The following is a 21,035-nucleotide window of genomic DNA, read 5'->3' as shown; positions in this document are numbered from 1 at the left end:
GCGGGATAAGACTGACACATCCTGTTGGGCAGGGAGTGCATAGGCTTCCTCCCGATAGTAAAGGCAATATCCATCAGGACAGTGAGCAACTCAAACCAGAAGAGCCAGYGATGTGTCCAGCAACTCAAGGGAAAGGCATGTTAAAATAGAGGCTTGGCTTTGGCTCTTGCAGTTGTTACTGCGTCTTTAGCTGCAGTCAGTCACAGTCACACATCACACACTGTTTCAGGTCAGTGTAAATGATGCTGACTTTTGCGTTGAGTCTTTGCWGACTCATGACAGTGCCTTCCAGGGTCTCTGTCCTCCCCGAGGGCATAGAGGAGCGGTTATAARCTCACAATATTAATGGAGTAATGGGCATTTCAGTCTTAGTATTAACAGATATCATTTTTACTAATAGCCCATCTTTTATAAAATCCAGGCTAACGCTCAGATAGCACGTGGCCTGCTGTAGTTCAAAGGAACTGCACACATTGCTCTGCAGTGAATAAAGATCCTTCCCAGGCACTTTCTAAGGGCTGCTCCTCACCTGCAGCCTGGCTAGGAACAAGCCTCATAAAGACAGCTCAGGCAGCAACAATAGAAGGAAAAGAGCTTAGCAAGCAGCAAACACGGATCACCCCTACAAAGGACAACACACAGCATGTGCCCCATGTTCAAGAGCCACCTTAGACCCAAACACAAAATAAAGCAGAGTCCAGCACAGTTTTATTGCTGGTACAGGATTTGCTTTTGGACATGGACTCAGTGGTATTAGTCCCTGCAGTAGTATCGCCAAGTGTGGCTCTCCAAGAACAACTGCCATAGTGAAACACTGCCATACCAGGAGGTGACCCTGACTTGCCTGACAACAGTTGCCCAAGGCCCAAATAGCCCACATCCATCCCTAGCTGGACTCACCTGCTCCTTCAGCTCATCAACTGTTTTCTCTGCCTGCTTCACCTCCTCCTGCAGCTTCTCCCTCTGCTGACGCAGGGACTCCAGTTCCATGTTCTTCTTCTCCATCTGCTTCTGAAGCTTCACGTGTTCCTGCTTCTCTGATGCAGACAAGTCCCTCATCCTTACAAAGAGTGACCAGACTCAGCACAGGCCAGTGGAAGCACAGGTACTACAGCAATGGAAACTGTTCCCTTCCCAGACATTGCTCTTTGTGGATGTCAGTAGTCCTTTCCCACCAGTAGGGCCAAGATCCCTGGCCTTGGCCACCCAGTGGTGGTACAAGCAGAGCTACCAGGCACCCCTGGAGAGCCCCAATGGACCCTGTATGTGCCAGGCTGGCACAGAAGTGACTTTCAAAGTGAGAACACACAGAGATCTTTTCAAGGCACTCAACTAGAGGTTATACATTTTAGGGACAAACTACTCCCACCTCTAAAAATAAGTATGCAGTCTGCAATTCAGCTCACAAGCTGCCCCATCTCCACTTCAAGGAGAGCTGCCCAGTGAGACTATGGTGTCTTTCCAGTCTCCTATTGCAGTGTGTCTGGGCAGCCACTCCCCAGTGGAGAAACAAGCAATGTCCCCAGAGCACAACTAACGAACAGCAAGGAAAGGACAYGAATCAGTGCCTGAAATGGCACCTTCCTCTGAAATGATAAGAGCTACTGGAGAAAACAGAGAAGATAAAAATAGAAAAATGAATAACAGAGAGGTGAGACAGAAAGGAAAGAATAATTGTAAAGTGAACAATCTAAAGCACAGAAAGGAAGAACTGAATGAGCAAAGAAAAATAACACAGTTACATTCACAGTGCCAGGAAGAGGGTCAACAGCAGAAAATAATAATAAYAATAAAAAAAAAGATGGAGTACAAACAAGGTAAGGTGTTTCACCAYGGCAGTGAGAACACAGCTTTATGTGTATGGAGACCCTGTTGTGAAGAGCTCTGTTAACAAACCATAAAGTTCTTCTGGGGCTTAAGGGCTTGGAGTTTCTCTTACTTAGAATGGTTTCTTTATACTCCCTATCCCAAACATATGCTGGTTTGGAAATCCTTGCAAAGTAGTTTCTTATGTTTTGTATCAGCAGGGAATGCTTCCACRGTGAGGCCACCTCCTGCTTCTCCCTTTCTTTACCTTTTCCTGGTAAGACATAAATGTCTTTGAGCAGGGACCGTTCTCCACACRAAGGGCAATATGGCATTCTACATGCACTGAATCACGGTCACAAAGGAATTAAGGTGTGACAGTGAGCAGTGACACGGTTACCAGAGGCACTCTGCTTSATCCTTTAGCCTAGAGGACATACAGCTTTCAGAAAAAAAGCGCCAATGCCCTGGCACATGCCCTTACACAGAGAAAGGCAACAATCTGTTTGGCCAGTGGGCTCAGGAAACCTCAAGCAGGACCTGGCTGGCATGTGTCTGGAGAACTATCCCATACAGGCTGCTTCAATAAACCTGCAGCACAAAAACCTGCTGCTGTTCTGGAGAAGCACATTACTGCATACACAGAGAAATGAAATACAGCACAAACTTCCTGAAATGGCTCATTTTCTCCTTATACACATTGTTCTCCAGTAACAAGGGACCCTTTTAAAGGCATATACAGAGCTCAAACAGCCCAAGAGCCAGTTAGCAGCTTTTACACCATCTGCTCTGGAGAAGAAGCATTTGGCTCAGTGCTCTGACACAAGCTGTCACTAGACCAACAGAGCACGAACTTTCATAGCAAGGATCTGCATAGCCAGCATCCCAGCCTTTTGGGAAGCCACAGGTGGTTTCCTACCTTACAAGAGCTTCCTTAAGTCTCGCATTCTGCTCCTCTAGCTGTTTGACTTGGTAACTGGATGCTGCTCCATCTGAGCCTGGTGTGGAAAGGAAGCATTATTCAGCCTGTGCAGAAATAGCAGCTGCTAACCAGATACATCTCTCAGCACTAAGTGACATTACAAACACTATTAAGAGGACAGCTAAGTCTCAAAGCAAAATAGATCAGTCCCTCTGCTGCAACTGAGGGAAACTCAAGGCTGGTGCACAACACTGGTGCTCCTAGGTCGAGAAATTAGTTCAGATGAAGARCCACTGTATCAACTTGCAGATTATACCCAAGCAGCAGCTGGGTTACGACAGAACTAYACTTAGCTGGATACAGCAAGTATGCCTAGGCACTCAGAATTCAGTGAAAGCAAACACAAATAAAAGATACCACTCATTAATAAGTTCCTCATCCCCTTGCAGAATACTCCTTTCCCCCTCATATCTTTTTTCGCTCCCTCAACATGTCATCCATTTTTTGGTCACATCCCTCAGCCTGCCTACCTGATCATCTGCTCCTTCCGTGGGTTTGATTTCTTTCAGGCGCTGCTAATGCTAAAGTATTTCATGGTTTCCCATTTCCCGCTGTGTGTAATTTCTAAAGCTCACCTCGAATACAAAGAGCTAAAAAGGCCACAGTGGAATCAAAGAAAGGGCAATAATCTGGTTTCGAAGATATGCTCAGTGCAAAGCTGAGCAGTTGGATCTAAAAATCAGCAAGTAACAAAAGCAGTTACATGACCTTCCACACAAAGTCTGTCCCACCCAAATATCTTTTGGGGTGGGATCCGCTGTCCCAGCAAGAGTGACAAGCATTAAGATTAAGTCTCTGGCATTAAATCCAAGCTCCTCCAAGCCTACGACAAGAACACTCTTGTTTCCAGCCCCACAAATGCAGCAGCTGTATTTTTGCCTTCTCAGCGAGGCCTGGTACCTGACTGAACACAAAGCTAAGCTGCTGCCTCCTGCTGACCTGCCCCTGTAAAGGTCCTATCTGTGCCTACTGGGCATGGCTGGAAACGTAGCAGAATTCTTCCGAGCCTGCCAAGTGGGAATTGCAGAGGCAAACCTCGAGTCCCACCGCAATGAGCGGTAAGAATCCATCACTGCAGATAAACAGTCAATCTCCTCCCCAGCARTAAGCTCCCCTGTTGTGTGGCCCTAGCTGAGACCACTAAAACTGACCCTTTCCCACATCCTCTCCCACCTTTCTCTTCTATCTCATGCTTCAGGATCTCCAGGTCCATTGTGAGATATTCCACCTTCTCTTTCAAGGAGTCCACCTCCTGCTGCAGGGATTCTGCTCGCTCTTCTGCCATCTCCTTGTCCAGGGTTGCCATTTCAATCGCATCAGCAGTATCTGCCATCTCCTCCATGTAGCGCTCCTTGGCTTCCAAGGCATCTTTGGCTTCCTGCAGTCAAGCACAGACAGATGAGAAGACCATCTCCTGGAAGCYCAAGGCCAGTCATTAAGAGAACCAYCTCACAAGCAGTGAGCCTCAGACAGCTATGACTGTCTGAGATTCTCCTCTGATTCCCAGAGAAGAATCAGGTCCAATTAACAGAAGCTCACCCAGGCTTAGAGGAGAAGGCCCACTGCTAGTGCTCTAGAGTGTCCGTTTCCCCTCTYTTGGGAATCTCTCATCTGCTTTGTAGCAGCTGCATTTCAAACCTACTCCTATCTACAACACAGCCCAGCAGAAACACCCAAATACAGAATGATCTGCAAGCAAAGGAGAGATGGATGTGAAGACAGAAGGGATACASACTTACTGTCACTCGTATTGGAGCAGATAAGCTAACAAAACACTGGGAAAACGAACTGAGAAGCCACCCTTGACAAAACAGGCCAAACAGCAGAGAGAAGTGAAAGGTCACTGCCAGCGCTCCGAGTGTCCTGGTGTCTGCCTGAGAGCACTACGCGGGGGTGTGAAGAGCTGAGCACCTAACCTTGGCAGGGGAATACAGAAAGAGCTAAACCGGTAAAGTGAAGCAGACGTTTTAAATGACAAGGGCAGGACCTGACAAGGAGAAATGGTACCATAACTCAGGCAAGGGAAGAGACAACATACAAAYCAGCTCGAGGTAAGGCTGAGAGAAGACAGTTACCCAAGAAGTATCATTTGAAGGACTATAAGCCTCAAGAAGAGGAACAGAAAGATTCAGAAATACCTTATGGAGGAGAATAGACATCAAATAACAGAACACCAGCTGTGGGCTGGCACAGTTCTTTGCTAGTACTGTGCACATCCATGAGACTCAAAGCATTCCCCCAGTGAACTGGGATCGCAATAGCAGAGCCATCACAGAAGTGTTTCTCCATATAAYGAGCAACACTAAGATTCATTAGCTTCAAGGGCCAGTGGCTTTTACTGGCAGTGACTCAYACTAACCAATCCTGCAGAGCAGGGGCTCAAAAATATCAATTTAGCTAAAGGGAAAATAGTTTAAACAAATTAGAACTAAAATCTACAGTGGAAAGTCATGATCAGAGCCCACTGGGAAGCCACTGTGGAAAGAAACAATCCCAGACTAAGCCAGGAAAGAAAAAGGTGCAATGGGAACACCCATTTACACCCTGCAGTCACTGAAGCAGGGAGAGCAGTTCCCACCAATAACACAGTCACAGAACCGGTAAGGCTGGAAGGGACCTCCGGAAATCATCTAGTCCAACCCCAAGCAGGGGCTCAGGCAAGGTCAGCTACAGCAAGCTGCCCAGGCCCCTGTCCCTTCAGATACTGAGCATCTCCAAGGATGGAGACTCCAGAACCTCTCTGGACAACTTGCTCCAGTGTCCAATCACCTTTACAGTAAAACAGTTTTTCTTGTGTTTAAACAGTATTTTTTGTATTTCAGCTTGTGCCCATCACCTCTCATCCTTTCAYTGTGCATCACCAAGAAGATCCTGGTTCTGTCTTCTTTACTCCCCCTCAACAGGTATTTATACACATTGGCAAGATTCCCCAGGGCCTTCTTAGGCACCTTTGGAGATWTGCTTAGCTCAGACTAGGCTCCAGAGGACTGCATCATCTAATCTCCATTTAAGAACAGCCTGAGATGTTCCAGCTTGCTTCAGCTCAGTTCCTGAACAGACTCAGTACAATAAAGCAGCAGCTTACATTAATGCTGTATTTAAAACAAAGCATTGGGATGCAACTCCTTTAAGTGACAAATACTGTACGTAAATATATTCCTCAGTTAAATAGTATGCTGCTTTAACATTACATAGAAACAAGCAAGAAGAAAGACAAGCTGCTTCTTCACAAACCCTGGAGAGAAATATGAGTGCACAGAAGGAAAAATAAATAAATAAATAAGAATTCCTGAGCGGAGGAAGGTTTAAGAGAAGCATGGCAATTAAATAGAGAGAGAGAGAGAGAGAGAGAGAGAGAATCTTTCAAGACACCCAGTTCTTAGGACATCCAAAAAAACTTAGGCCTGCAAGGTCAGCATCAGCTAAGATGAACAGATCCAGCTGCATTGGCAGTGAGCATATTCCAATGCTGCTGGCTCTTGCAATCGKAGCAGAAGCTTCAAAGTGTGGCCATGTTTTTAAAACCACAGCTGCTGGAATTTATTGATTTTTGAAGCAATTTGGCAGGATCTCCAGGAACCTTACTCATGATTTTGAAGGTGGACTGGCAGTCTACCAACAGCTCTGGAATTTAAAGAGCACCACTCCCAGATCACTGGCAGATACACAACCACAGATTAAACTAGAGAAATGGAGCTGCTGCCATACTCAGATATTTATCTTGCAAGGTAAGATGTGTGACTTGTCCCTCAATTACCGTATGTTTCTCCATCTATTGAAGCAAACTATTCCTAACTTCAACTTATCTTAACCAGTACAAGACTGAAAATTGCATCAATACAGAAATTAATTCATAGATAGATCACAATACAGAAATTACTTCATAGATAGATCAGATGTTCCTGCCTCAAAAGACCAAGCCATCTGTTAGAAGGGTCAGGCAGGCAGCAGAAACCAAAGCGAATGCCAGGATGTACAAAATCTCCAGTAACCTGACAGGATTGTGTAAATCCCACCCAAAGGCTCTGTCTGCTCAGACATCTACTGCAGCTGAAGGAGGAAGCTGTGACTTCAGCTCCAGGACAAGCTGAACGTGCTACTGCCAKGATGCACCAGACACAGTTGGAGCTTACGCTTGCATGGTGAATTAACCACGTAGTGTAGTCTGATTGTATTTGGCATTTGTGCTGGCCGCTCAATACCTAAATCAGTATYTATTTTGGACAGAACAGAGCCGTGTAAGGTCAGAGGCCATTTTAGGACCTTTAGGTATTCAAAAGGCAAGATTTAGGAGAACACAGAGTTCAATGCCAGCTGATGATACTTCATCCAAAAAGAAAAGAAAAAAAGAAGGAACTATATAATTGGGTTTTCAACAACTGAATTAGCTCTGACACCACTTCCTYTCTATGCAACTCACAGTTTCTTGATTTGCACAGCTCCCCAAGAACACTCACCTTTTTGGCCTCCTTTAAACGTTTTTGAAGATCAGCCTGTTGTTCCTGCATTTTGCTTTTCCATTCCTGCACCTGTTCCAGCTGGATCTTGTACTTCTCGAGCTCTTTAAGTTTTGCTTTGTCTTCATTTCGCTTTATCTTCAGAGTCTCCAATTTCTCCTCCAGGTCCCTGACTTGAGCACGCAAATTCTCCTCCTCCTATAAAGTGATGCCAAAAATTACCAACAGGGGTAGCGATAATCTTTGGAGAGAGCTCCAAAAATATTAGTTTAATGTATATTTAGCAAAACCTTAGAATCCAGCCCAACCAACTAGCCCTTCTCCTGGCATTATTACTGGAGCAGTTTTTGAAGAAAGTATCACCACAAAATTGCAGCTGCAGAGTATTTYGTTTTAATCTCTTGATCTGTAGTGATTTTCATCACACACATAATGTATGATAACYAACCGAGAAAGCCTGGCTTGCAAAAGGTGCTCAGCACCTTGCCACCGATTTCACTGCGATCTATGCACGTTTAAATTAAACAAACAAACAACACACCCAAATCCACCCTCCAATAATTTCTTTCCTCCTACCTTTTCAGATCAGAATGGAGTAGTGGCATGCAAGAAACATTTTCTTAATTTTTCTTTTAATTTATTTAAGAGTTTTAACAAAACAACCTGTTATAGACTTACAGCAACCAGGGGTTTACGTTATTAATGTGTAACGTGTATTAATGTGTACAGAAACATGCAGATACACACAAACAAGRCACATCACGGACTGTGCATTCATGCTGCAAGTTTATCATATCCCRGTCCAGCTACTCCTCTTTTGTCCCTCCACATTGTTTTCTTGATATTCAAATCTTCTAGAGCAAGGCAGTTATTTTTAAAAAAGAGTTGCAACCACATTCAGGGCTGTGTGTATTGCAACCCACAATGTGTCAGGCCTGGATCAGCCCTACAAGACAAARCCCAGTAGAAGTCTAGAACCTGGAAATTCTTCGGTTTGACCAGGAYAGCACATGACAAATCAAATCCTAAAACTACCTCTGAAGTGAAACTSAGATTACCTTGCAAGTGTAACCGTAAGACCCTCTTTAAGGCTTTTCTAGCCTGTTAGCTGCACAGAGTGACTTCAGGCCCTTCCCACGGACCTGCTAGGTAACCAGCACCAGCCTGAGTTCACTTCACTCTACTGYAGATGAGCGAGGGCCGTCGTACTGGCATCCAGCTTTATCTTCAGTTAAAGATACAGCCTGAAGAAGATACTGATAGCAGCATGCTATGCCCCATTTTAATCCAAAAAAGGCTGCACAAAGATACTGCACTGTAGCTGGAGCCTGCAGCAGCACCTTAAGACCAAAGCCAAAGGTGATCAAAATTAGTGCTGGTGCATAAAAAAAGGGATGTAGACTTAATATTTCCAACAGGATGCAAATGCACCCTCATGGGAGCATGCAAATACACCCCATCCCATCCAGCTAAAACASTTCTCTTTTAAACGTCTCTTACGTTCAAAGGGGAAGATATATCTGACTCTCCTTAACAGACAGACAAGGTTAGCACCATGTTTCTGAACCAGACAGCTATGTTGTAAATGGTGAGCTGCCTACGCAGGAAGAAAAATAATCACTCAAGCAACGCAAAGTCATAAAGGTATTATGCAGCCACGCGTGAGTTTTTACTGAAGGGTGAATTAGAGATCTAGGCAAAACTCCCAGCTCCCAGTTACTGAGCTGACAAGGACGATTTCAACATGCACGCTCATCAAACCAGAACGCTGGGACAGCAGTCACCTGGCCTTCATGAGCAAACTGAGATGCTGCTGAGCTGTTCTGGAGACAGAGAATACCCTCAGTTACAATTGCCTGTCTTGAACAAAATTATACATTCAAAAATACAGTATTTCTTCACAGAATCATACAGCAACTGAGGTTGGAAGAGATAACTGGAGGTCTCTGGTCCACCTCCATGCTCAAAGTAGGGACAACTAGATCAGGTTGCTCAGGGCCTTGTCCAAAGAAGGCCTGGCTATCTCCAAGGACAAAGATCCCACAACCCCTCTAGRCTCCTCCCAGCATCTGACCACCCTCCCTGTGAAAACTTTTCCCCCAAATATCCTGCTCCCTGTGCTGCAGCTTGTGTCATAATCTCTCTCCCTGTCACCATACACCTTTGAGGAAAACCTGGCTTCCAAACCGTTTAAAGATAACCCCAAATCCACCTGAAGTTCTACCTCTTTTTTAAACTTTGCAAATAGGTTGGTGCTCTGTAAAGGATCTCAAGCTCTCACCAAGTACCTGGACTTTCTGGTCATGTGTTTCCATGCTCACAGCTGTCTGCCTGCACAGCTCATGTGAGAGCCCACGCAAAGAACAGGGCAACTGCACGAGGCTGCGGTCATTCAGTCACTAAGGGGCATAAGTCTACAGAGCTACCAGAGATGGTCCAGCGCTCCTTACCACTGCCCACTCGATCCCACAGCAGCACTCACGTAACCTCATGGTAAGTCCCYGCCAGGGAATACTGAACTTGTATGTCAGGCTCTTTTTTGGTCACATCCATTCCCATGGCCAGACAAATGCTGATGCCRGCACAGAAGTGCCTTGAACAAACAGCTGGGAAAAGGGGTTGAAGGAGGGGGAAGGATTCCCCTGCCACCTTTTGGCAGTAGCACAGCTTTAAAGCAGCCTCACAATTACAGATTAAAATCACGAAGCTGAGCTGACATTAGGGAACAGATTTTGAGAAAAATCCCACAGGCTGCCAAATAGCATAGGAAAACAAAGCAGATTTCTCCTCTACTGCTTTCCCAATCCAATCCTGGACATACAGATCTCACTGCTACTATCAAGCAAGCAGATTTGCACACACTATATAAACTTGACTTCAGAGTCCTCAAAACCAGCCAGGACTCGGTGGGAAATGGGAATATCCTTTCCTCCCACCAGGCGGTGATTGCTCCAGCTCCTTCCCTAACACACAACCTCYAACAGTGCGTTGTTTGTCCTCTTGTACTATTATTTCTTTGCTCTCATGCCCTAAATCTTTCACAAGCTCTAATTTTAACTAATTAATACAAAGCAGGATGGAAGTAATGAAAAACTATTTTAAAGAACAAAAATGGATTAACTGTGCTAATATAATTATTAGAAATATCCAAGCTAGAGAAAGATAGATGTTTACAAGGGGTCTGTGTATCTCACAGCAGGAGTGTTTCCAAAGTGCACCTATTACAAGTCTCTCCACTCTAGTTCACCTAACACTAGTGGGCAGATAGGGATAACATTTTAAGTCTGTCTTTGGGCTGAATGCAGACAACCCCCTCCTCTACCTAACTTGTAAGCTCCAGCTCTGATGCAGAGCCTTGATCTATCATCATGTTCACCTGCGAAACTGGTCTCATGGGGACCTGGGAAGGCAAAACATGCATCAGGTATGGAGTTAAGCTATGGCATTCTTAGCATCTGAAGCATCTTTGCATGTTTGCTGTTTTGACCCTTATATTTATCCCTGACAAGATTATCTGCCTTCCACTTTCAAGCCCCCAGTCATTTGGTCGCTCTGCTCTGTTTTCCTTCAGCCTGTGGTACCCAAATAAAGAACACCCTTCTGGGGCAGCCACCCCAGCGCTGTGGAGCAACCACCACTGGGACCCGGCAGTGGACTCCTTGCCTTGCTCCCCTTTTCCTCATACATCTCCTTTCGATGTTTGTGGCACGTTTCCTTTCCTTCTTTACTTGGGAGTTCACTACCTTACACACTTGCAAGAACCTACAGCAACAGCTCACCTTTGTGGGTGATGGAACTGGAGGTGCCACCGGAGAGGCCAGGGAGGGAGTTGGAATAACTGGGGCCACCAGCGGCGTCTGAGCAGGTGTGCTGGGTTCACTGCTGCTCATCTCCCCGCCGGAGGCCGAGGCTGAGCCGGAGGGCCCAGCCGTACCGCTGGACGCCGCAGAATTGGTGGTCCGGGTGGGCTGCAAAACAATACATTCAAGGAAAGAAGTTAGATGGGCATGTTTTGAGGCACATGAAGCTGCCCACACTGGTCCATCCCCCCCGCACTCTCTCTTTGAGATCACTTTGGTCCTCTGTCTTGTTTTTACCACAATTTTTGTCCATTGACAACTACTATCAGAGACTCACATTTCTATCACAGATAAAATCCAGGGAGCAAAATTTCAGAGGTGCCTCAGGCTCTCTCACATATGGAATTTGAATTTACCTGCTGGACTGAGAGTGGGAATTTGAACTGAACACACTAACCAGGGGCACTACCCGTAAGAGGGGACTGCAGCCAGGAACAACTCGCCCAGAAGACAGGAAGGGCTGTGTGTCACCAAAGAGAGAGCGGTGACATCAAGCAGAAGAGTGTGGCTAAGCTGAGCATTTATCTATGCCCACATTCTACTGAGCTTTGCAGAGGACAAAACAGTCCTCTAAAGGCCTTCCAGCGATGTGAACTCTGTGGATTTTATGCTGCTCTGGAAGGAGTCTGGCTTGGCCAGAATTCAGATAAAATTTTACCTTTCCCTAGAACAATTGATTTGTAGCACACAAGCTCTTCTTCAGACCTGAAACAGAAGCAGAAGTTGCCCATTTCCTCCTTTTACAGTAATGGGGAGGATAACAGACTGCCTCTCCCCGCAGACTGCGCCACATGTGCTATCGCATCCACAGTGCTGCTGCGGTTACAGATCAATCCCCTTGCTCTTCCCGGTGAGCCCAGCTCCCTTCCTGAAGTCGCAGACCACGAGCGCAGTGCTGCCAGGCTTTGCCTGCCAAGGGGGTGCACGAGGCTGGATCAAGGACAGGACTAACTAGGGTCCTTCTGCAGCGTCCACAGAGTGCAMACGCGTGCTCGGAGGTTTCAGTGGCCCAGCTCCAGAGGATGAGACAGCAAGATCTAAGAGCACACAAAGACAAGAGCCGGAAGGGCTTTACYGCTGTCCATCTTCCACGTGGACAGGACCAGTAGACATCCTTGCTGTTTCTGCACTTGGAGGAGCTACGCTTGCCATGCACCCGAATTCAGGCGCTGCTGCGCGTGCGCTGCCAACGCACGTGCACCAGTGGCTTTTGGGGGACACACTGCGGGCAGCGGCAGGCTGAAGCTCAGGAGAGCTTGGAAGGCTCCCGAGTCTTCATGCTCTGTTTGCAATTACTCAGTTGTGGGGACAAAGTGCTGAGTTTTAGGGGAACAGAAGGAGAAAATAAAACAGTAGCAAAACAGTTCATCAGAGTCCAGGGGGAAAAAAAAATCAATGGAGCTTGAAAGTACAAAACTTTACAGCTGTGAAGACAAACAGAATGGCTCTAAGCCCATAAAATTTGTGAAGTCATCCAGACTTCTGCTTGAGACATTAAAAAATACAAGGAATTAAGACAGGCAAGACTAAGGCCTTCTGGAACTAGTCAACAGMGGACAAAAACTTGTATACTTTTTGTTAATTATTATTCTATGTAATCTGTGGAAAATTTAGGAAATGGCTAGATACTTGTTAATTTTAGCCTGTATATTTTCTCATTTCAGTCTTGTTTTTTCCTGTATACCATTACAAATTTGATTCCTCTTTCTCAGAAACAAACTGTCCCTTTTACTATATGGCAATTTGTTTCCAGATTTTATGATACAAGAGTTTGTAGCCTTTCTTTCAAATGAATTGCTGAAGCACTTGTTCTTTTGGCATGGAATTCCCCAAAAGGCCACCCCAAGTAATAAAGGAACGCTATGCTTATTTTGACAGCTGCTAACATAAAACAAGGGACCCAACCCTTGGCAGAGATGTGCTCATCAGCGCTTACAAAGCAGTTATCTGCTGCCAGCCAGAAGCAACAAGACCAAAGGAACCTGATGTCTAAAGGAAAGTGCCAGGTTCATCTGAACCTCGGCTGCTCTCCCGATCAGCCCTTCACTGAGCTGTATCTCTGAAGCATCCGTCTCTGCGGACTCTAACGCTGTGCAAATTAATTTCCTGACTCTCTATTTTATTCCTCAAGCCTGGCTTCTTGGTGCATTGCAGAGGCTAGCGCGGCCCGTCCTCGAKCTGCCAGGCAGGGACGAGGCAGGAGCGCGCGTGGCACGCGCAGGGGCACTGGCGCAGCTCTCGCACTGCTGCGCCCACCTGCCGSAGCACCAACAGCACACGGAAACCAGACGATCACTTGCCCCGCTGTAGACACAGACCTTCTGCTGAGTCCTACACACGTTTTGGAAAAAACTGACCTAAAGTGTAAGAGCCTTCTCCCTGAAGTGAGATCAGCAACTCTCCTAGGCAGCGTGCAAGCCCCTGCCTGGGAACAGTCTCCACGGCACCATCCCCAAGCAGCACGCCACTCGAAACAAGGAAGTTCTTGTTCTTACTGCTCTAGGGATTGAAAAATCCTTACAGAGTGAGCGTTCAGCTTCTGTGGGAACAGAGCAGCATCACCAGGGGACATACCTGGCATAGTTTCACCACGCACCACATCTGAAACGTTAGAAACGTCTGGAGAGCCCTCTGATGACCACCCGCTACTTGCCCTTGGCAGCCAGGTCAAGGAAGGCCTGGAGGACGTGCAGTGCCCACGGCCAGCTGAACCGCAAGCCCCGTTCAGAGGGGCAGGTGCCACCTTGCCGACACAAGTCCCAGGGGATTCCTGCTCAAGGACACCGGCATACCGAACAGCGATTGAGGCCATCTCTTCCTTTTTCTGGAAGGGACGAGCGCAGCGTGCTCCAGCATCTCCTAGAGCCTCTGCATGGCTACCGGGCAAACTGCATTAATGGTTCCTACTGAAAATCCACTCCCAGTAACRCAGGAAGGTCAAGCCCAGGGAAAGAGACCTGCCAGCTGACCATCTCTGTCGTGAACACATTTGTGAGCCCTACCAAAATAGGACGCAATGGCTGGAGAGAGGCCCTCATCCCTGCAGAGTGCCGGACTGGCTACTCAATRTGGACAGCAGCCTCGATCCCAGCACACGTGCAGGGATGCCTTCGACTCCTCCCAGCTTCCTGCTGAGGGCATATGTAAGCTCAAAGGAGCAGAGTAACGTCAGCTAGGACACCCGCTCCTCGTCCCCAGCACAGGCTGAAGGGAAGACAAGAACACCCCTCACACAGAGGCAATGGAAGGAGCAAGGACCCACGACCAGCCGAGAGCGCGCTGGGGCTGGGGCTGGGGCTGGCCCTGCAAGGGGCAACGCTCCAAGTGGAATTGCAAACTTTGGCTCCAAATCCACACCAGCGAGCAAGGCTGTGTAACTTAACTCACTTCTCTGCCTCACTGCTCACAGCCAGACGAGTCATACGGACCCACAGCAAAACCCACACCRTGTCTCAAGCATTTCAGCAGGAGACATTTTAAGGAAATTTCTACCTACCATCAGAGCACTAAGGGCAGTGAGAGAACAAGKGGCGAATTCTCCTCCTTATGTCGCAGACTATGTTCGCACATTCTGCCACTTCCCCCTGTCCCCGCCACGAGGCTCTAACTCAGACTGGGCTCTGGCCTGACAATGCCAAAATGACAGCAAAAGAGATTTTCCACAAAGCAAAGCTGGGTGCCTGGCAGCTGGAATCCCAGTTGCCTTGGGACAGAATAAATCAATCGCTGCCCTGGTTGGAGTTCAGGCCAGTGAAAATAAAGCCCTCTCTGCAGTGTACCGCTCCGTAAAAGAGGAAAAATTATTCACCATTTACAAACCATAACTAGTCTATTATAGAGATTTTAGATGATTTATCTCTCTGCTTTGCTTTCTTCAAAGCATGCCCTCCTTTGCAAGGAAAGTCCTACTTGCTAGGGACAGACCTCAGAACATGAAAGAATCAAACCCCTGGAATGAGTACAATCCTAAATGATAYCTCTTAACTCTTACCTCTCTCCTCCAACAGATTGAGACTTGAGATTTCAAGTCTCTGCTGAGAAGTATCCCATATAAGAAAGCAGTCAGCAGCTGGTGAGAAGCAAGTAATGCCATTAACAGAGGGACACCAGGAGGAGTGTTCTGCTAGCCAGACGGACTTGGCATTACACCTCTTTCATATTCTGCTCTGTAAGACGAGCTCCAGCTAAGAGCATAAAATTTTATATCTACATTTTGCCCAAGTAGATTCTCACCAGTGATTTAGACACATTCTAGAGGAACACATCAAACCTGTGAACTCCTTCAGATTCCACATGAAGAGACGGGAAGAGAACAGAAAATGCACTTTGGGATTAGCACTCAATTAGTTCATATCAAAAAAAACGAAAAAATCAAATGATCAGTGCCCACTGATCACAGCTGCTGGTTCTCACCTTGGGCCGCCGGGTGGTGGTCTGGAGGGCAACAGGAGTAGAAGGCAGAGGAGGAGAAACATTCATACAGGGAAAGACAGGAGCAGAGATACAGACCGCAGCAGCACAGCAGCAGATGCAGCAGAGAACAAGGTAAAGGAAACAAAAGACATCACYGCAATTAGTGTGCATGGCATCAGGTGTACATGCTCATTAACCCGTGCTCCCAGGACAGCTYCAGGTGATGCCCTGCTAGCCGAGCTCCAAGGCAAGCAGAGCCTTGCAGCAGCTCAGCCCCCACGCAGGTTTCCTTGCTTAGGCCCAGGAGCGCTGGCACTGCYCTAGCCCATCTCCCCCCCCTCTAAGACAGGGCCAGGACCACAAAGCTGTCTGCAGCCTGAGCTCTTCCGCCAGGAGCAAGGCTGCTTGCCTGCATCTGCCGCAGGGAGCCCAGCCCCGCGGACACCCCGGGGGCAGATGCTCCATTTACTTTGTRAGAGATCTTTGAGCTTCAAAGGCAAAATCTGGGCTACCTGGGTCAGCCTGGAAACCCCCAGCTACGTTACTGCAGCGCTGGTCAGGGTTCACGAGGTTCTGCTAACAAAAAGCTGTGTTTAATTCAACACACTTTTCATAGAGGGGTCATTGAAGGATGAGATTGTCTTCTGCCCCCCACCTCCCCCTCATCTTTTTTTCCTCCTTTTTTTTTCTTTTTTTTTTCTCTCCCTTAAAGGAACTGGAGCATCACCAAAACAGCTGCCCACAGAGACACTGGACTCCCCAGGCTCCATTTCAYTAGTCACAAAACTCACAAGGGAGCATCTTGTGAAGCTTCTTCTCAAACACATTTTCTTTCTGTTTCTAGAACAAATACATCCAGAGACTTTGAGGCAGGATTCCCCCCAAAACACACCCACCGTTTGCACAAGCAACATAGCAATAAAACAACTGTCGTCARCTTAGTGATCTCATGCCACAAGGTGGGGAGGTCACACCACACATCTCAACATATCTGTGCTGCGAGGTTAAACATTCCGTGGGACAAAGTTCTCATTAACAGACATTCCAGCCATAACTGATATTGTAACAGATAAATTGAACTCGGAAGCGCTCCTCTGCCAGCCTGCAGCCTGCGGAGAGAGCCCGAAGGGCGCCAGGCTCCCACTGGCACTGGAAGCTCATGAACCCAGGCGAAGGGAACCACTTGCAGGGGCTGCAGTTCTAGCAGTCTAGACAGGATCGTTGCAGGACCACTGTATTTTATTCTATTAAACACAACTTAATGTAACCACAGCTCCACAGTTTAAAGTAATCAAGAACAGAAGAGATCAATAAAAATGCTGTCATATGATACGATCCAAGGAAGCTGTCGTGAACAGGACATTTGATCATACAAAGCCCATTAGCAAACATCTCAGAGGCAGACCAGCCCCAGACCAATGCAGTATTGCACCCAGCAGACAGCTTCTCTTTCAGCTGCATCTCAGAACCAGCAGTACAGAAAGCACTACTGTTTACAAACCAGTGCTCTACTAATGTATCACAAGCAGTGGTGGCATTTGCACACAGGGCCTTGATTAAATGGCCAACAGAGACCTTACAGCTRTTTTTGTTTTAAAATTTTGAATTTTGACAGATTGTCACTTCAAAATAGCTGTGATCTACTCTTATTTAAGCTAAATCCTGTTTTGCTCACTTCCAACATTTTTAAAAGACTGAGCTCAATAGGAGGCCCATTTCAACACCGAGTGAAAGATTTACGTCTTCCAGAACTACTTCTGCCTTACAAAATATTAGCCAGGAAAGTATAATAAAAATAGTAAAAGCTTAAAATCCTCAGATAAATGCAATGCTGATTTAGGAGCAGTAGTGTAAGCTCTTCCAAAGTACTTCAGCATCTTTCAAAAGTTCTTCTAAAAAAAGATCAAGTGACACTCCGAATATCTGAAAAACACCGAAAAAATCCCCTCCTTCGAGGACTTAGCAAGCCATGCGTGTTAAGATGCTTTGACTCCTCGCCAAACATGTGACTCCCAATACAGCATGTAAAAGAGGAACTCAACAAAGTCCCTATTGTCAGAGAACAGTGCTTCCAACGTGGTTCCTGCTGTCCTATTATGAAGTGTTTAGCACCAAAAGCACCACAGCAGCGATGGAAACGCCAGCTGCATGGGTTTGCTGGCTCACAGGCAAGCACTGACAGAGTGCCCTTGGTGCTTGGCAAACATTAGTAACCAAGGGCTAGAACATTTTAAATTAGCAACCAATCTTCTGCATTTGAAATATAGCTTAGTGCTGCCCAGTCCAGCAGATGGATGTCAAGAGAAATAGTCAACCAGCAATTACTGAACCTTTCTCACCTCCTATCAAACAGCCCTTGACTAAGAGCTTCTGATCTATGAAGGGTGGGCAAGAAGCTAACATCTTCCCTAACTCAAAACACGTCAATAATAGAAAGGGAAATCTCTTGGTAACATTCACTAAAAGCTGTCCACATCAAATGACAGAGACAGGCAGGCGAGACTAATCCTGGTTACACACCTCCTCTGACATTAAGGTCTAGCGTGATGTGGAAGGTCATTTTTTGGTCCCAATCCACGCAATACTGTATAAAGATTATAAAAAGCTAAAGTGGCAGCTCTGAGATTCACTGGGTGAATGGCTCATTGGTGAGGGAAGGTCAAGAGAACAGTCTGCTGATCTCTGGAAGGGCCTGAAGGCCACCAGGCTCCCTGCTCTTTCAGCCGTCCTTCTCTCCATCTGTCTGTCTGTACAACATGCCTCGTTTCTCCTAATGAAAGTGTTATAAAACGCATAAGTGCTCCTCTCCCTGGAGGAAACTGAGAAGGTGCTCGGGAGCCTTGGGGATCTGAATGTAAGGGCCACTTGGAATAAACCATTATGTCTCCCCAGGGAAAGGCAGGGGGCTAACTTCTGAGCAGCAATTCACCAGCTGTGGTCTTTAGGCCATATGTAACTGGCTCCCAGAAAGCTGGCTAGACTGAGATGCTCGTCTCTCCTCATTTCTAGCCATTAAGACCATTAAAGAGATAGGGTATGTTAAATACTTTTTCTCAGCACCCACCTCCTGAGCAATCAAGTGCACCAGGTAGCAAGGACATTCAGCTGGCTGGGGAGATAGCCTGCGCGAGAGAGGCCGTGGGACTCTGCTGATGAAGCAGTTCACTCTAGGAAGCCATCTAGGAACCTCTGCTCTAGAGCCGGGATCAGAGACTTAAACTTTTACAAGGCTCCAGAACAGACTGATTATATAGGCAGTAGCTTAATATAAAACTTTGGGACCTTCTGGATCCCAGAATGCTCTGCATCAGCCAATTATGGCCATGAATATTTTATTATTTGGTGGTTCTGAACGGTTCTCCATAATGCTGCTGCATAAATATTTGATAATATTATGTAAYCTTTGTTCCTTCCAAAGGACCCACACTCAATAGCAAGTAGAGTGTCTGAGGCTCAAAATAGACTCACTCATATAAAAACTTCACTTCTAGCAGTAAGCAATCTGGCAAAACACCTTCTGCCTACCTCCCGCCGCTGCATGGCTGGCAGAAAGAGCTGGCATTGCCTATCTCTAATACGAAGCTACAGTTCACAGGTCCTGATGTTCCCACCAAACGTGGTTGCACCTTAGTGGAAAAGCCGCGATACAGACTGAGCTGACAGCATTAAACATTGGCACTGTCACGTATGTAGTGGACCTTTACACACAAGACAAGCACACTTGTATTAACTTCATTTTATACCACGTAGGATTGGTACTGTATCGCTAAATTCTTCTTTGGACCAAGTTTGAAGGTTTCTAAATCAGAAGAGGGAAAGTCATTCCCAGGCTACATTGTTTAGCAATTGTTTCTACAAAGATTTCCCACATCACTTACGTGAGAACCTCCAGCAGAGAATGAACAGGCCCAGCCTGCATCTCCTCCCGATAGGAGCCTGCAGCTGCTGAAGATATGTGCATTAACTGGGCAAATGCTGTAGTTCAAGACGGTTAATCCCTGGGAGCTAGGACCTGATTCCAGTTACAATTAGAGAGCTCAGTCTTTCAAAAGAATTGAGCCTTCTCCAGAGGATGCTCAGTCAAACAAAACCTGTTGGCATTAACAATGTTACTACCTGCACAGCTTACATCTACAGAATTACAAGCTCCCTTTCTTTTTTTTTTTTTTTCCTTTTTTTTTTCTGGTAAGCATACCATGTGCATTATTCCTGGATATATTAAGAAGAAATTTCACAATATGTTTTAAAGAAGTGATAACACCTTGTGCATGAACTTTCTTGCAGCAGTAATCACGTACAAAGAAAGCATATGCAAGGAAAAGCAATGACAACAGGAAAATCAAGATTAAATCAAGTGATGTCAGATTTATAAAATTCCTTGAAAGAAATGGAGGCTGGCCTATTGTAAAGCCTATCACGATGTGCACCCAGGCTGGCTCGCAGACCCGTCAGAGCTCCACCTTTCTGCTGGAGGCAGAAAATTAGCATTTGCAAAACTTTTAATTTGGAAGTGGATTAAACAGAAGCTTTTTAAGTAATCACACATAACCAAGTATTTCACTATATTTGGTCAGCTTAAGAAACCACATACATAAATCATGTGCATTTACTGTAACGTAATGCTACAAAGTCTTCTAGCTACTGCAGCATGGTCAAAGTTGTGCATTTGTGCCTTTGGTTATTTTTATTTTCAATTCTCCGAGATCAGGCAAAAAWTTTCAGGATTTCTCTTTAAGCTGAACAGTAATAACCTGGTTATGCTAAAAATAAGCATACAGGACACTACACGAGCACAGATCAGAGCCCATGCTGTAACCTACAGAAAACGCGAGCTCGACAGCAGATCCGCGTGCGATAGCCGTTTGGAAATTTCAAAGGCAGGCAAAACGCAAACTGCATACGCTCGCACTGCTGAAGCGGGTAAGGGGGAGGCCGTCGTTAACATGCAACTTCCATCGAGCAGGCGCGGGGACCCGACGCGGCGGTGAGCCCCGAGCCCGCACCCGGGGCGAGCTGCGGAGACGCTGCATGCAACGCAAACGTCCGGCGGCYGGCTGAAACGGAAAAACGGCTTCCACAAAACTTGCAAGGAAAGGCTAGAAATCAACGGCATTAAGCAACCTCCTCCCCACCCTGGCTGTCCGCAGACACCTGAAACCGAGTCAGACTCGGAATGAAAGCTCGGCGGCATTAACATACGAAAAGGGAAAAGAGCAAAGCAAGGCAGGTTCAGCAGCAGCAGCATCGGAAAGGGCGGTGGGGACGGAGCGGCAGACGGTACCTTCCGCGTTGCCGGGGCCTGCCTCATCATCGCCGAGCAGACAGACGAGCAGACAGACGAGGACAGAGAGGAAGAGAGAACAGGGAGGCAGAGAGAGACTGTTAGCAGGGCCGGCCCCGGCGGCGCAGCCCTCCGCCGCGTTCGGCAGCGCCGGCGGATCCCGGCGCGCTGCAGACGGCTGCGGCTCTGCTCTAGCCGCTCTCCGCGGAGCCGGCCACCCGGCACGGCGCCGATCG

At 46.8% G+C, this 21,035-nt stretch overlaps 1 protein-coding gene across 8 annotated transcripts in view; it reads right to left on the bottom strand.

Annotated features, from left to right (window-relative positions):
• Window positions 1–21,035, bottom strand: part of DCTN1 (dynactin subunit 1) — a 65,992-nt gene that overhangs the window by 16,742 nt on the left and 28,215 nt on the right. For 2 of the 8 annotated variants that reach the window (XM_085318062.1, XM_085318064.1), the window contains exons 4-11: window positions 20,800–20,817; window positions 15,519–15,539; window positions 11,025–11,213; window positions 9,030–9,068; window positions 7,246–7,443; window positions 3,962–4,166; window positions 2,726–2,804; window positions 901–1,060 (exon numbers count right to left, since the gene is read on the bottom strand). In XM_085318062.1, the coding sequence (XP_085174188.1) occupies window positions 901–1,060; window positions 2,726–2,804; window positions 3,962–4,166; window positions 7,246–7,443; window positions 9,030–9,068; window positions 11,025–11,213; window positions 15,519–15,539; window positions 20,800–20,817 (909 nt within the window). The remainder of the gene's footprint in view (window positions 1–900; window positions 1,061–2,725; window positions 2,805–3,961; window positions 4,167–7,245; window positions 7,444–9,029; window positions 9,069–11,024; window positions 11,214–15,518; window positions 15,540–20,799; window positions 20,818–21,035) is intronic. The other 6 variants (XM_085318069.1, XM_085318070.1, XM_085318068.1 and 3 more) reach the window with 5 other exon arrangements.

The sequence above is a fragment of the Rhea americana genome, unplaced genomic scaffold (genome assembly GCF_003343005.1).
Source record: "Rhea americana isolate MKP2758 unplaced genomic scaffold, rheAme1 scaffold_515, whole genome shotgun sequence".
In the NCBI taxonomy this organism is placed as follows: Eukaryota; Metazoa; Chordata; class Aves; order Rheiformes; family Rheidae; genus Rhea; species Rhea americana.
This window is presented reverse-complemented; position numbering and strand designations above follow the sequence as displayed.